A 15,612-nucleotide genomic window follows, 5' to 3' on the forward strand; every position below is an offset into this window, starting at 1 on the left:
ATCCATTTAAAGGAGTGGAGACTGCTGTGACTGCAGTATTAACACTGATAAATCATGCCAGTTTTAAAATGTAAAACACAACTTTGCCACTGAAAGTCGTTAAGAAAACACCCCATGCTAATGAGTCATTCTCACAGCTGTTGTCCCTGCAGATTATTTTCACACTTTTTTGGTCATTATCACAACATATGCAAAGCAGCCAGCACTCACCACTTGATCCCAAGCTGGCATTGTGTACACAGCCCTGCTGAGCTGATGCTGTGTGGTCAGAGCATGATCGTGGTTTGTGGATAATCATTACGGTAGACAAACTCAAGAGGTCTTCAGCAAGGAAGCCATTTTCTTTCTTTCTCTTCTCTTGCTTAACTACTTGCTTTGTATTGTTTGTAACCTTCCTGAGCTGATTCTTCCTTTATAAAAACAATCTTTTCCCAGCTTTCAAGGTGTACTTTTTCAGTAATGAATAGCTGATCGTGAGTTATTGATGCTTTGAGGTCCCTGTTTTCCAGGCCTTTGTCATTATCCTGTAATAAAACACAATGCAGAAGCCTGGTGTAAAGTTCCAGGTCACAGAGCCAGCTCTCACAGATGTTACACAAGTCTGACAAACTAGGGCTGGTGCCTCTGGCCTGTTCATAGCAAGACAACAGCATTTTTACCGGACACATGGTAAGAATTTTCTAAGGAGTTATGTTGCAGTGGCATTATTGTGTTTGGTTCAAAGAAAGCCAGCATTAAAATCAGTGTAGTGATTGTTCTGGGGTTCTAGAAAACTGCATTATGTCATTGCTCAGCACTGAGGAAGAATAAGTAAGACAGATGAAGTGGTAAAGTCTTCTACCTGTGACTTGAAGGCAGAGTTTCCAAACACAAAACAACACATGGGCTAGGCACTCAGCCAGGTGTAGGAGCTGCAGGTGTGGAAGTCACTTGCAAGATGGAGAAAAGATATGACGTTGACTGAAAAAAGCAAACAACAACAAAACATGAATCCATGTTTTTTTTTACATGGTTTTGTATTGCCTGGAATCAAGGTCTTTCCAACTCTTGAGAGAGGGAAGGTGCTGGCAGATGATCAGGGTGCCTTGTGTTAGTCTTAGTCACTGTGTAGGTGCTGTTCATCAGGGCAGTTATCCCCTCCTGCATCTGTTTTCCAGTTGTGGTACTCATTTCTTTCTCTGTATGGTATGCTTTTGCAGGGTTGTTTTGTTGCCGTTGTTGTGGTTGCATTTTATTTTATTTTGGCAGCATGACTGTTCACCATAAAGTTGTGTTCTTCCAATTTGTTCACATTCATTCTCAGATACAGTATTTGATTCTCTTATCTTTTTGTTTTCTGGAAATGCCTTTTTCCTTAGCTTACTTTTTTTTATTATTATTTTTTTTTTCCTGTGTTTTACACTTCCTCATAAGTGTGATGGGATGCCCCGTCCCTGGAAGCGTTCAAGGCCAGGTTGGATGGGGCCCTGGGCAGCCTGGTCTGGTATTAACTGGGGAGGTTGGTTGCCCTGCTTGTGGCAGGGGGTTTGGAGATTCATGATCCTTGAGATCGCTTCCAACCCTGGCCATTCTGTGATTCTGTGTTCAGACTCCCAGAATATGTTCATGCCTGAGCTGATGACTGCATTAGAAGTCCCACAGAAACCCGTGTGGAAAAAAACCCTGAAACTCTACAACTCGAAACAGTAATACTCAACTCGCACCATATCCCCAATAGGTGGTGCTGCACCTTTGTCAGAGTTTTCATTTGTTGCTGTGTTGTTGGCTCTGATCACTAGAAAAGTCCGTTCTTGAGTAAACTGAAGTCAGAGCCTCAAAGACTTTATAACCAGGTGTACACATCAGGTCAGGTCATAGTTGTGGTCTTTCTCACTTTTGTTCTGATAGAACCATAGAATTGCTCAGGTTGGAAAAGACCTTAAAGATCAACGAGTCCAACCACAGCCTCACCACACTACCCTAACTCTAACAACCCTCTGCTAAATCATGTCCCTGAGCACCACATCCAAATGGTTTTTAAACACATCCAGGGATGGTGACTCAACCACCTCCCTGGGGAGCCTATTCCAGTGCTTAACAACCCTTACTGTAAAGAAGTGTTTCCTGATATCCAACCTAAACTTACCTTGGTGCGACTTGAGGCCATTTCCCCTCGTCCTGTCACCTGTCACCAGTGAGAACAGACCAGCCCCGCTCTCGCTGTAAGCACCTTTCAGATATTGGCAGAGAGCAACAAGGTCTCCCCTCAGCCTCCTTTTCCCCAGACTGAACAGCCCCAGTTCCTTCAGTCTCTCCTCATAGGCCATATTCTCCAAGCCCCTCACAAGCCTTGCTGCCCTCCTTTGGACCTGCTCCAGCACCTCCATGTCCTTTCTGTACTGAGGTGCCCAGAACTGAACACAGTGCTCGAGGTGAGGCCTCACCAATGCTGACTACAGGAGCAGGATTACCTCCCTGCTCACCACACCATTTCTGATACAAGCCAGGATGCCATTGGCCTTCTTGGCCTCCTGGGCACACTGCTGGCTCATATTCAGCCCAGTGTCCGTCAATACACCAAGGTCCCTTTCCATCAGGCAGCTTTCTAGCCACTCCTCCCCAAGCCTGTAGGGTTGCGTGGGGTTGTTCTGACCAAAATGCAGTACCCAACACTCGGCCCTATTTAAAATGACACAGAATACGTGAGAAATCTAATGCAGGCACTCCAGAATAACATCTTAAAAGCCAGGGCACTTGAAGGCTAAAAAAAAAGTAAGTTTGGGTCCCCCTCAGAGTCAAGCATCAAATTTACATCTTTCCTCCCTAAGTAAAATTTTTGCCATTGTATCATTACTACCCATCCCTAGCAGACTTGTATAAACTGGCTTTGAATGCAATTCGGGTTAAAATGAAAAGGGTTGTAGTGAAGTCAAAATATGTTCTCTAATAAGAAGCCAGGTATTCTGCCAGCAGCCTATTGCATGTAAAATATTTACCCCCAAGCACCTCCATTTATAAAAATGAATTTTAAAAGCCATTCATAAATCCCATCATTACTTCCAAAACGATGAGAAAATGCACAGCTTTTCCAAAACTAATTTAATTCCTTCTATGGGAAGTCTCTAGGAAATTTCAGCCTGAAATGCAGCCGTTATGACAGTGTATTGTGCAAAACAGTCACATTTCTCTTTAAAGAAATTTGATTGTGTTTCAGTAATTCTTCTTACACTACTGTGTAATTGTTAATAGAGTACATAGAGAGCACGATGAAAAGAAAGCTGCTATGGAACTTCCAAACCACTCTGATCCAAAACCTTTTATGAAATGGAGGAGTTATTTGTTGTTGTTGGTTTTCTGTTGGTGTGAAATTGCCGAGGAAGAGATAATTATGTTTCACTGTGCTCCAAAACAGCAACTGTCAGTGACAGAAAGCATTAGAAGTAATGAAGGGACACGGAGCAAAGCGTGTGTCCTGTTCCTTCAGGAGCAGAGAGAGACCAGCACTGCTGCGTGAACACAGAAATGTTGCTGGGAGAGTACAGCAGCACAGAGGAACAACAGGACTCCAAGACATGAAGACAGTGTTTAAATACAGCTATTTAACTGATTTACTGTTTAACTGATTGTGCAAGTCCGCAGCCATGTATACACAGCGATAAGCCCTTTTGCTTTTGAAGTTCTAAAGCCTTCACCCATCTTCTGTTGCTCGATAGCTTGTTATTTTCAAACCGACTGCAGAGCAGTCGTGAACTCTTCATCAGTTGTTTTTCCTTTTGCAGCAGCGTGAGCTATCAGATGAAGTTCCATATCAGTGCATCCCTTCTGCATGTAAGTTCTGCTGACCATTGCTTTCAGTGTGGTGTTTCACAAGCAGAATGATGTAGAAAGATGAGACAGGATTATCAATGTTTGTGTGTCCAACACTCAGTTTGGTTGTTGTCTGCCTACAAAACAGTGATGGTCATGTTCCTGGAAGTACATATTGAGCTCATTCCACATTTCTACCAACGCCAGGAGCTCTTCTTTCATGTGAAAAAATATAACACAGTAATCATTGCTCGTGTTTTGTTCCTCTTCTCCTTGCAGGTTCCAAACTTGTGATTGTTCTGATGGAGGGGAATCTTATCAGTGAAATTATATATTATAATGCTTGAATGAAGTATATAAGCTTTGATAAATGTTTTGAGCACTAATAGAGCTGATAATCAAATGCTTGCGATGCTCCTGGTGATGGTATGTATGTCAACTGCCACAGCACGTCAGGTGCCAGGGATCAAAAGTCACAGACTTCGAAATGCCATTACTCACAATGATGACTTACTTTCATCTTGCATTCCTTGTACAGCAAACATAAGCCTTGATGTTTCTCTTGCTGTAACAATAAACAAACTGCTGATGTGATGGTAGCCCTACTACGTTTTTTGTCCTTGTTTTTTCACACATTTTCGAACCTGAGAATGTAATGGTAAGTCTCAAGACAGGCACATGGCATACAGCTATACATACACTGTGCAGTCAGTGCTAGCGTGAGGCGGTAAATCTATACATAGCTGGGTGACATCAGCTGCTGGATGCTGGTTGCTAATTTCTCCACAATCACCGCTTTCAGTGGACTTTTCTAGAAACCTATTATGGTACTTGTGTGTTCTCTTGTACTTAAATGCAGAAGGTCTAGTGGCATGGAAGTATGATAACGTTAGAGGGAGTTATCTTCCTAATCAGATTGAAGAGATTGATTTAAATATAGTATCAAAAACTGAGATGCAGGCTGCACGATTTCCTACTGTCAGCATTTAGGACTGCCTAATATTTTCTTACCACAACAGTCCCTTCTAAAGACTTTGTCCCTTTCTTTCTTGCAGCCCCCCTTCAGATACTGAAAGGCTGCTCTCAGGTCTCTGCAGCCTTCTCTTCTCCAAGCTGAACAGCTCCAGCTCTCCCAGCTGTCCTCAGAGAGGGCGGCATTCCATCCTCGGGATCACTTTTGTGGCCCTCCTCCAGATGTAATCTAACAGATCCCCGTCTCCCGTACTGAGAACTCCACATCAGGACACAGTACTCCACGTGAGGTCTCAGCAGAGTAGAGGGACAGGATCACCTTCCTCGCCCTGCTGGCCACGCTTCTTTTGAAGAGAAGGTTCCAGGGAGACCCTAAGCACGGCCCTTCAGAATGTAAAGGATGGCTGTAAGGATGGGGACAGACTCTTTAGCAGGGTCGTGACAGGACAAGGGGAAGCATTTGCAAACTAAAAGAGGGAACAGTTATATTCAAAATGAGAACAAAGTTCTATCTGATAAGGATGATGGAGCACTGGCACAGGCTGCCCGGAGAGGCGGTGGATGCTCCATCCCTGATCGAAGGTCGGGTTGGATGGGGCTGTGCGCACCTGATGGAGCTGTAGGTGTCCCTGCTCACTGCAGGGGAGTTGGACTAAAGGGCCCTTATGAGCCTGTTCCAACTCAAAGAATTCTATGTTTCGATGTCTCTTTTGCATCACGGCAATTGTTAGTCCGTATTCTCCTGCACTAAACTTCGAATAACATGGCCAGAGATGACCCCGCTGTGCCAGTCAGCACACCGCTGGATCTCCGAGACAGGACACTCACATCAGCGTCACGTCGAACGGTCGGCAGAGGGCTCGTCACGTCGCCACGTCTCGCTGAAAGAGACGGCACAAGCCGCTAGGAGCGAAGCGGCGCGAGCACGGCGAAAGATCGCTCGCACCCCGCCGTGAGGAAGAGGAGGCGGCGGCGGCGGAAGGGCGCACCCCGCTCGCTCCGGCCGTGCCGCGCTTCCCGCCCGATGGGGCCCGAGGAGGCGGGCGGAGGCGGCGGGCGGGGCGCCCCTTCCCGTGACTGCGCGGCTCCTCCCTTCCCCCCGCCCACCTCCCCGCTCCTCAGTGCCGCCGAGTAACCTGGTTTCCCGGCGTCGGCCCGGCCCTCTTCCCTCCACGGCGTGGCTTCGTCTGCCCTCTCTCTCTTTTTGTTTTTTTTCCTCCCCTCTCCCCTCCTCCCCTTTTCTTTTCCTCTCCCCTCCCTTCTCTTTCCTTCTCCTCCCCCTGCTCCCAACAGCGTAACCGCCGCTCGGGCTTCTCTCCCTCCCTTTCCCTCCCTTTCCCTCCCCTTCGGCCGCCGCCGCCGTAGGGACCTGAAGAGAGGCGCCGCCTCCGCCGCCGCGCACGGAGCCATGTACCCGGGAGCCAGCACCGCCGGACCCGGTGAGGCTTTGGCCGCTTTCCCTCGAGCCACCCGGGGCGCTTTTTTCGCTCTGGGGTTTCGAACTCGGCTCCCGCGTGGGGGAGCTGGGGGAGGCGGCGCACGAGGCGCTGTCAGCGGCCCCTCACGGCGCTGCGCCGTGGGGCCGGAGGAGCGCGCGGGGGGGGAGGGGGGGAAACGCGGGCCTGGCCGCGGCCGCCGAGGCCACGCCGTGCGAAGGAGGGCTCGGGCCGCCCTCGGCACCGCGAGCCTGAGGCCCCCGAGAGGGGTCGCCTTCCTTCGCTGTCCCCTCCCTCTGCCGGGGGGCCGAGGCCGGGGGCTCTGCCCGCTTGGAGCCGCCCCGCAGCGAGGCGGGGGCCGGCGGGGCCGTCCGTGCCCGCGGCTGTGCGCTACGTGCCGCCCGCCTTCTCCGCGCGGGGCCCGGCTGTTCTGCCAGCTCGGCCTCCTGGCCCGCGGTGTCCCCGGGGTCTCCCGTTTCCTCGTTCCGATCCGCCGCGCCGTCCTGAGGCGCACGGGAGCGGGGGGTGAGCGGCGAACCGCGGCCCTCCTGCCTGGTTTCCTTGTTGAGATGGGAGTAAAAACGGTGTCCACGTGTCGGGTAGGGCTGGAAGGGGCTGCAGACCTCAAAGCTGTGTGTTCTGCCAGCGAAAGCGGCGATGAATGCGAACAACAGGATGGTCACTGACGCTCTCGGTTTAAATAACGTTTAGCGTGATTTAGATGGACGTTGTGCGAGTTGGCACAATATAGGACAGTGCTTGTTACTGTTCGGCTGTTTCTGTGTTGTAGTTTGGGTGACTGGTACTTCAGAGGTTGAGATTTTTTTCCTAGAAAAGTTTCAGAGTGAGCAACTTCATTTTAAGTTACTGTTCTTAACAGGTTTTCCTAGAATCATCTCTAGAAGGGTATTTGGCAAGGAGTAGCGTAGCAGAAGGTGGAACCTGTGGCTGCTGCTCAGGAATGCTTCCTCTGTAAGAACACTCACACGGTAGCATCCACAATTTGGTGCTGGCTTCTGGTTTTTTTCTTCCTCTGATCTGATTCTCCTTGAAGGAGCAGGAATCAAGAAGGACAACTGCAGTGATTGCTTTTGTCTTAGGGGAGTCTTTGTAATTCTTTGCATTTCTTCCTGCAGTGCATTTACTGGATGTGCTGGGGGGAGAGGTTACTGCAGTTGTGTGTATTCAGACTGTTATTCATGGCACTGGGTTTATGTAGGGTCACTGCAGCTGTGTGCATCCAGAGTGATATTCAGGGCTCTGTGTTTTATGTAGAACATCACTTGCACGTTTCGGTAGTAACATCGGTGTATAAGTATTGATTTAATTATCTGCCTTGCTTTTAGTGCCTGGTTTTCTTCTTCATTCAGTGTCAAGGTATTTGTGGCACTCATTTGTGTTGCAAAGGCTGCTTACCTCCTGTTGATAAAATCTTCAAAATTGTGTGTAAAGAGCCGAAGTATTATTGAAAATACTTGCAGTGTATGTATTGGGAGTACCTTTACATGTCCCTTTATCCTCCTACATTCTCTTTGATCCTTCTCTTCCTTTCATGCAAAATGATCTGACTTCTACAGCACTACACCTAGTGTTTAAGGACATTACCCCTTTACCAGAACAGCCCTTTCTGAGCATCAGGATTTTGCTCTGAGACCATCCTTTCACTGAGTCTGAGGTTGTTATTCCTCTCCAAACATCACCTCTGTGTCTCAGACTCCTACTCTTCTGCTCTCTCCAACCAAGCTCATCCTCAGACTTGTTTGCTTCCTAGTTTATCTCTGCAGCTCAGCCTTCTGCAGAGCTGGGCAGAGTCTGTTCTGGGGTAGGAGCTGTGAGTTGTTCTCTGTATTGTGAGGATTTTTGCTTCCTTGCTGTAAAACCATCCCACAGAGAGCCTTAGCAGCACAATGGCTTCTGCTGGTCCAAACAGCTTCCTGCTCCACATCAAGTGGTAAGCAGGGATCTTTTTGTTAGAGGGTCTTATTGCAAACCGCAGGGTAGTACAGCTGTCCCCCTGTTTCTCTTATGCCTCTTGGTGATTCCTCTCCTTGGACCGTGTGTGAAAGGCAGAGGACCAGTGTGGCCTTGCCTCTGCTTTCACATACATTACGAAAAGCAGCAGATCGGAGCATTAAAGCACTTCCTTATCATATCTGGCTCCTGCTTCTCCCATCATTTAGGATCAGTCAGCTCCAGGCATCCTAGTGCATCTGCATCTGGACTGTGGCCTAAGGAGATTGGTACAGAATTTGGGAATCCATCATGTTCTAGGCACAACTGGTGGATAGTGAAATATTCTGATACTTTCCAAGTGAGTTGATATGGAAAAAATACCTGACAAAAGGCAGCTACTCCTGTAGCAGAGATTCTAAGTGAGACCCTTTGGGCTTTCCTGGATTGCAGTGAGCTATGACCAGCAATCTCAGCTGGATCTTTAAGGGTTCCCTCCAACACACTCAGGTTGGAATATCTCCTAGGCACTATCAAATCCTCAAGACCTTTGGTAAGGCCGGAGTGAAGTTATCCCACTCAAGCTAGTCTTGATTATCTCCCGCTGAGGCAGGTGTACTGTGAGCATTTACTCTAAACTTGAATAGAGGGAAGTGTTAAGTATAGGCTGGCTTATTTTTCCATCCACCTCCCTGCTTAGATATGTTCTAACGATAGGTGTTTCATAAGGGTGGGATCCACTGGATCCACGTCTCTGTTTATCTGTGTGTGTGTACTGCAGTGTATGTTGTGCATCTGTGCACATGTGTATACACTGATATAGGGTATTCTGTTAGTGTGAATCTTGTCCTCCATGGATCTGTAGTCAAGTTGCTGTTGAGTTGTATATTTCACTAAATCACTTTATCAATCTCCAGATTGGTTAACAATTAAGTGCTGTTAGAATTCAACCCTTTGATTTACCTCATAAATGTTAAATTGCTTCTAAATGTAAGTGAGGGAATTATGTTTTCATTTCTGATTATGATGAAACCAGTCTAGAACTGGGGCCATCAGCAGGAGGCTCAGCTGTATTGCACAAGGCTCTGTGCAGTCTGGGTGCTGCGGTGAAAGTCCCCTTCCATACATTAATCTGACACCTGAAATGGCCAAAATCTGGTTCGGAAGAATGCATGAGAGTTGTCATTTGCAGCCATTTAAGATTAGCAGCTGCTGTGAATGCCCAGGAGCTCCAGCATCCGTGTGTCAGCACATCCTTGATGCCACTTGAGTGCTCCGTTCCTGTGCCTCCTAACTTAGACCTTGCTGCCGTTTGCTTCTCGATGTTGTTGATGCGTGGGAAGTACTTCACTCTTCAAGTTCCCACTGCCAAACTGGATGCCCATTCTGTGGTGTTGGCCTGCTGCCAATGTAATGGTTCAATCTGCCCCGGGGCTGGCTATTTTCATCTTAATTCTTTCTCCATTTAACAGTATGAAGCAAGTTATGTGTCCGGAGCAGCAGTTTTTCTGTTGTTCACCTGACTGATTTCAAAGAACATCCAAGTGGCGTAGTGATGGAATGGTTTGTGTTGGAGGGAACCCTTAAAGATCAGGTAGTCCAACCTTCCTTTCCATAGACAAGGTGGACGTGTTAATAAAGACACTGTTTGTATATCAGTTTGTTTTGAAAAAGTGGTGAAAACTCACGTGAACTTTTGTAACTTACAGTGAGTGATTCTGTATTTCTGAATTGCAAGATTAGCGTCCTATATATTCTATTTCTTAGTCTTTGAAAGCACGTTTAATTTTGTCTGCTACTGGAGACATTGTTAAAGCAGCAGTTGTCTGAAATACAGCGGCTTTGTAAAGGGGGTTATGGCTTTCCATGTGTCAAACACGTGAAAATTAAGGGTATTTTCTTACCTCCTGGTTGATTATTTGATGAAAAGATGACTGATGTTGACGCACATCCGACTGAAACTTTCTCCTTTCCTTAGCGAGCCAATGTATACAAAAGATTCACTGTATGGAAAGTACAAGAGTTTATTCAGCAGTGATTCTCTTACTGACTGTACAGATAGCTTTACAAAACTTGTAAGACTCATCGAAAATGGTGTTGCATACAGCCTTCCTTATCTCAAGTTTTAGAGGAGCTATTGGTCATGTTGTTAATGACCAAATTTATAATATTCATAACAGCAGGCAGTGCTACCACTTGTTAAAGATGTGACCTCTCACTTCCATGACTATTAAGAAAAGTCATCTGAGTATCTTATTTTTGCTAAGTTCCAGGCTAGGAAAAAAAAGAGCTGATGGAAAATATTATGTAGTTTTAAGTGTAATGGCTGTGGGTAGGGATCTGGTCCATGCATTGTCTGATGAATTGCCCTCAGTACCATGCATCTTTTCTGATGGATAAAGAGCAGCCCACCAGCACGAGAAGTGTCTCCTGTCCTGTTGGCTCGTCAAGTTCTGTGCTTTCCAAGGTGCTGCAAGGGCTTTTTTTTTTTTTTCTTCTCTAATTTATTTTAATACCTAAAGCTGAACACAAACATTTTCTTACTGATTCCATGCTTGCAAAGTTGGAAAAGACAGACCTGAACAACATCATCTTCCACAGCTGTAAAGGCAAGTGGCACTGATAGCAGGTAGACATCTCAAAACTATCTGGATGGGAAGATGCATGTAATGGAAGCAATGATCTTCCCTTGGAAAGAAAGGGGTATTGTCTGTGCTTAATGAATGCTGAGCGTAAAATGCTTTGATCAAGTACTGCTTATGCTAAAGCAGAATGTCTTGGCAGTTGATGTTATCAGATTAATCACAGAAGGGACCTCAAGGATCATGAATCTCCAACCTCCCTGCTACATGCAGGGCCACCAACCTCCCCGTTTATAGACGGGGCTGCCCAGGGCCCCATCCAACCTGTTCTTGAACACCTCCAGGGATGGAGCATCCACAGCCCCTCTGGGCAGCCTGTTGCAGCATCTCACCACTTCACTGATTAATCAAGGATACTTGTTCCCCTTAGGAAATTGGCAAGAGGAAAACTGTTCAGCTTGATCTTACATGGCCATGTAAGGGTGAAAAGAGTAAAGGGAGCGTTCCCCAGGTGACCACTGAGGCATCAGGCTCTTCATGGGTTCTACACCATCAAGTGCAGTTGGCAGAAAAGTAGCCAAAAGGGGGTGGAGTACCGTGATTGCTTAATGCTGCAGCTATGTGGGTAGTCGGTGTTTCTTCTGTGTTGTTAGGTGGAATACTTGGGGAATTTGATGTATAAATACAGCGGAGTCATAGAATCAGTAAGGTTAGAGAAGACCTCTAAGGCCATTCGCTCCAACTATCAACCCATCCCCACAGAGCACTGAACTGCGGCCCTCAGTGCCGCATCTGCCTTTCTCCTGAACACCTCCAGCGATGGCAATTCCACCACTTCCCTGGGCAAGCTGTGCCAATGCTTGTTCTCACTGTGCTTTCCACAGCGCTGCCAAATGTTGGTTGTACTTGGGTTGTGAAACTGATGCTTTTTAACCGCAGATGTGGTGAGAGTAGTTGGTTCTCTCCTGTCGTAATTTGTTTGTCTTTTTCTATTTCTGGCAGAGCTTCTCAGCTGTGTTTTGTCTCTGCTGTATGTTTTAGTCTTCTTTTCTCTCAAGAAACAAAATGCTTCATCGCTGAAAGCAGATATAAAAGCTGTCTGTGTGCTAGCCTATAATTTTATGTATGTCTGAAACTAGCCTAATCTAGCGGTGCTGCAGGAAGAAGTGATTGTGCTGGCATCATGTGGGATGCTGCATTGTATGCTGCTCCAAACTGAACCAAGTCTTTTTTTCTGCCTTTATCTCTTTGCCCTGTTGAGTTTTCCTTGAGAGAAGCAAAGCAGGAATGCTGGTGATAAAAGTTAGGGGATGTGTTGTGACTGCAGCAGCGGTCTGTGGAGCAGAAATGGAGTTGTTGCTCTTCAGCACATCACTCAGGGGGCTCAGCACTGCTTTTAAGATCTGTAGTGGTGTTTATATCACAGATTGATAGACAGGCAAGACCAGGTTGATGATTTTGTTAACCACTTCAGTGACTCTTTTCTGGCCGGACTGTGAACTGACTTTGAGGCAGCAGAAGGTGCTGTGATGTGAGCATGGGTGCCTCTTAGAGCTGCTTGTGTCACAGATCACTTCTGTAGAACTCTGCCTTAGTTTAGTAGTAGGAAGTGTGTGGACGTGCCGGTTGTGATTTGTTTTAAATAAGCCTATTTTAGATGAGTTCCCAAGAGGGGAGGATTCACTGGCTTAGCTAGATCAATCTGAGAACTGTTTGAAGTTAAATTTGTCATGTAGATGAATAAGCCTTTAAAACATAATTATTACTGGGGCCTCGTTAAATACCTTCTGAAACTTGTTTAGCAAGTGTTAACTAGTATAGGACAGACGTCTATTCATGCAGAGGGTAAATTCCTATCTAAATGTTTCTGTGTTCTTGGCTTCGCTTATCCTTTGATAAAGAACTTATTACATTGTCCTTTCATACAAGTTGTGGATTGCAGTGAATGCTCCCTTTCTGCTGCTTTTAAGGAGTCCCTCTGTTGGTTGGCCTCTCTTGCCCTGTCGTAATCCTCCATCATTTCTGACATCTTCGTTTGCTCTCATGTGGAGCACAGTCTGTAGATTTGGGGGGATCAGGGGGTGGGGATCTCTTTGTGATTTTTTTTTTTTTATGTTCTTTTTTATTCTAATTGCTGCTAAAATGCAAGACTTCTCAAACAACAGTGAGTTTCAACTTGAGCTCTTTGGACTCTATCCCTTTTTGAATGTCAGTGTTTGAGACATAGCTTTAAAAAAAAATCAACAAAAAAACCCACCAACCCTCCAAACCACAGACGAAACAAGAATAGAATGGAGGACACTCAGGTTCAGGTAGGTATGACAGTGCAGAAGAACAAATGCCTCAATGAACCAAATACATTTCTTCAGGGTTTAATGAAGGAGTGCGTGGTTTCGATCTGTACAAGTCACTGCTGTGTGAAAGAGGGTGTGTTGTTTGAAGAAGTGAGAGCTTCATGCAGGAAGAGGAAACTTCAAAGTGAATTCCCACTGGGGTGAGGAAGTGGAACTTTATTGTTTGGATTGTGTCGTGTGATTAGAACACAGTAGTATTTTTTTCCTAATTATTCCTGATTTGCAAATGTTCATTAACCTAAAACTTGGACACGCTTGTATACGCTTTGTTTTTTTCCTGTCTTTTGCAGAATCCTTAGACAGAATGGGCAGACCACAAATGGAAATGTACAGGACTAGGTGCAGTACTGAATGAAATGTTGGTAGTGACACTGCGGCTGAAAATGGATGAATGCGTATTTCTGTGGGACTGTGAATCTCCCTGTAGTCAGGTGTCACTACTTAATAGTCTGCTCCCAAGCTTTAGCTGTCGTCACTTGGGTGGCACAGTGCCACAGCTGGGTCTTCATTTGTTTTGACTAATAAGAGAACTTAAGTTGGTTACAGGAAGCAGGTGGAAGAAAAAAGCTGTAATTGGGGAAAAACATCATAGAACCATTCAGCTGAAAGCCTCCACTTCTCATGTCTCAATTATTCCATTATTACAAACCAGTATTTTACTGCTCCTCTCAGCAATGCTGGAAACCACAACCTTCTCTTGAAATTGCATTATATACTGTTGGATCTCTTGCATGGTAGAGATGCTCCTGCAGCTGCTTTCACTATCTAAAATGATAAATGAACTGTGAATTTCCTACTTTGAAACTGAGCCATGGGAGCATTAGTATTTTTCAGATTGATCTGCTGTGTGTCTGGGCAAAGATTTCTTTTTGAGGGAAAGCTTCTGAATTATACCTCCAGAGTTGAGTGTTGTAAATTAAAAATATTGTAGTCATGAAGACATTTTAATCTTTGTGTTTTCAGAGTTTAGACGAAAGCACTGTTATTTCAAGTCTGTGGAGGTGTCAGTATAGCAAAGGTACAGCACAGATGTCCGTCCTGGCTTATTTCTTTAGTAAGCTGAGGACAAATCACTGAATCATGGAGCTGTAGGGGTTGGAAGGGACTAGAGATCATCTAGTCTGATTCCCAACCATTTGTGTTTCATTAAATTAGATACAATATGAATGTCACTGGGCAAAGGGTGCTGAAGGAGCTGATATAGTTGCTTGGAACTGAGTACCCCTCACTGGGCTCTGATTCTGGCACAGCTTCAGTGGTGCTGTGAACTGAATGCAAGTTCTCATTCACCCAGTGGTCACACCAGGTAGTTTGATAGAAACTTCAGCTTGGCCTCTGAAATAAATATGCAGCACTGATGAGGTTTCCTTAATAAAGAAGTTGTGCTTTACAAGTCTAGTGTGATTCAGAAAAAAGGAAAGCTGATGACACTGGAGGCTGACTTGTACCATTTTGTACATAACCACGTGGTCTCAAAGCGTGGAGTATGACTGTTGACTAAGAAGGGAAGTAAGCTGCACTTCTTTCCTATCCTAACCTAAATTCAGTGTTTCAGAGAGTGCAGGTGAAGGGAGGTAAGGTGCAATGAAGGACACAGAATTTCTGTTCTATCCTCTAAAAGGTATGAAGCAGCATGAAGTAGGTGCTACTTGGATGTTTTCTTCTTCTCTATGATAATGTAATTCTCACTGCTTCATTCTTCTCCATTCCTAAAGGCTTGAGGTTGTATTGAATGGAGGCACTGTTCTTTATGAATACAGAAAATACTACTAGACTTTTTTTAATCCTTAGAAAAACCTGGAATTAGTTCAGCACTTTCCAAGGCAAGGACAACAGAACGATTCATTGTGGTGAAGTGTGATAAACATCACTCAGACCAGTCTCAATTTTCCATCTTCACCTAGTGGAGATCTGCTTGAAGGTGAAGTCATTTTGTAGTCTCCATTCGTGATAACTTTCAACTGGATTACTGACACGTAGGTACGTCATAAGCACCCACTGCATTGTTTGGATGAGGCTCACCATTTCCAGTTCATAACTTAATTCAACATTACTGTTTGCAATTAAAAGAATTCTCTGTATCCCATAGGAAGAATTTCAGTGGTACTTTGTGCAGCTTTGCATGCAGATATCAGTCAAGCCACATTTATAGGAATAGCTGTTGGATGTTCCATGTACATCTTGAATGCTCTGTGCTGCTCCTCTGCTTGTAAGTGGGGTTCTTGCAGTCTCTTACGTATCCATATTGGAAACCTGGTCATGACTTTATAAAGCAAACAGGGTTGTTGTTTTGTTTCTCCTTTTCATCTCTGACTGCACTCACTGTGGGTGTCTGAAAGGAATTCTGATCTCCCTGGGTTACACTGCTTCCTGCAGTAGAGAGAGAATGCATCCATGTCTTACAGCAGGGTGGGGAAGTATCCAGGATAACCAAGGCAGCTGTAGATCTGTAACTGACTATTTCTTCTAAGCAGAATAATACGTTTGACTTGATAATTAACACTGCTTCAGTTCTCTTGTGGTGACAATTAT

General features: G+C 45.5%; 1 protein-coding gene and 1 long non-coding RNA gene across 3 annotated transcripts in view; one reads left to right on the forward strand and one right to left on the reverse strand.

Annotated features, from left to right (window-relative positions):
* Positions 1 to 3,068: 3,068 nt before the first annotated feature.
* Positions 3,069 to 5,707, reverse strand: LOC122155126. The gene is made up of 2 exons (XR_006167151.1): positions 5,587 to 5,707; positions 3,069 to 5,162 (listed from the first exon to the last, which is right to left on the reverse strand). It is a non-coding gene; the product is annotated as an uncharacterized LOC122155126 (long non-coding RNA).
* Positions 5,708 to 5,988: 281 nt separating this feature from the next.
* The window catches only part of AGO2 (argonaute RISC catalytic component 2), a 51,434-nt gene continuing 41,810 nt past the window's right edge, over positions 5,989 to 15,612 (forward strand). For both annotated transcript variants that reach the window (XM_042837574.1, XM_042837582.1), the window contains exon 1: positions 5,989 to 6,197. In XM_042837574.1, coding sequence (XP_042693508.1) covers positions 6,167 to 6,197 — 31 coding nt within the window. In that variant the 5' untranslated portion in view covers positions 5,989 to 6,166. The remainder of the gene's footprint in view (positions 6,198 to 15,612) is intronic.

Source organism: Centrocercus urophasianus, unplaced genomic scaffold, assembly GCF_019232065.1.
Source record: "Centrocercus urophasianus isolate 14NV4802_14NV808 unplaced genomic scaffold, USGS_Curo_1.0 seq_11, whole genome shotgun sequence".
NCBI classification, from domain to species: domain Eukaryota; kingdom Metazoa; phylum Chordata; class Aves; order Galliformes; family Phasianidae; genus Centrocercus; species Centrocercus urophasianus.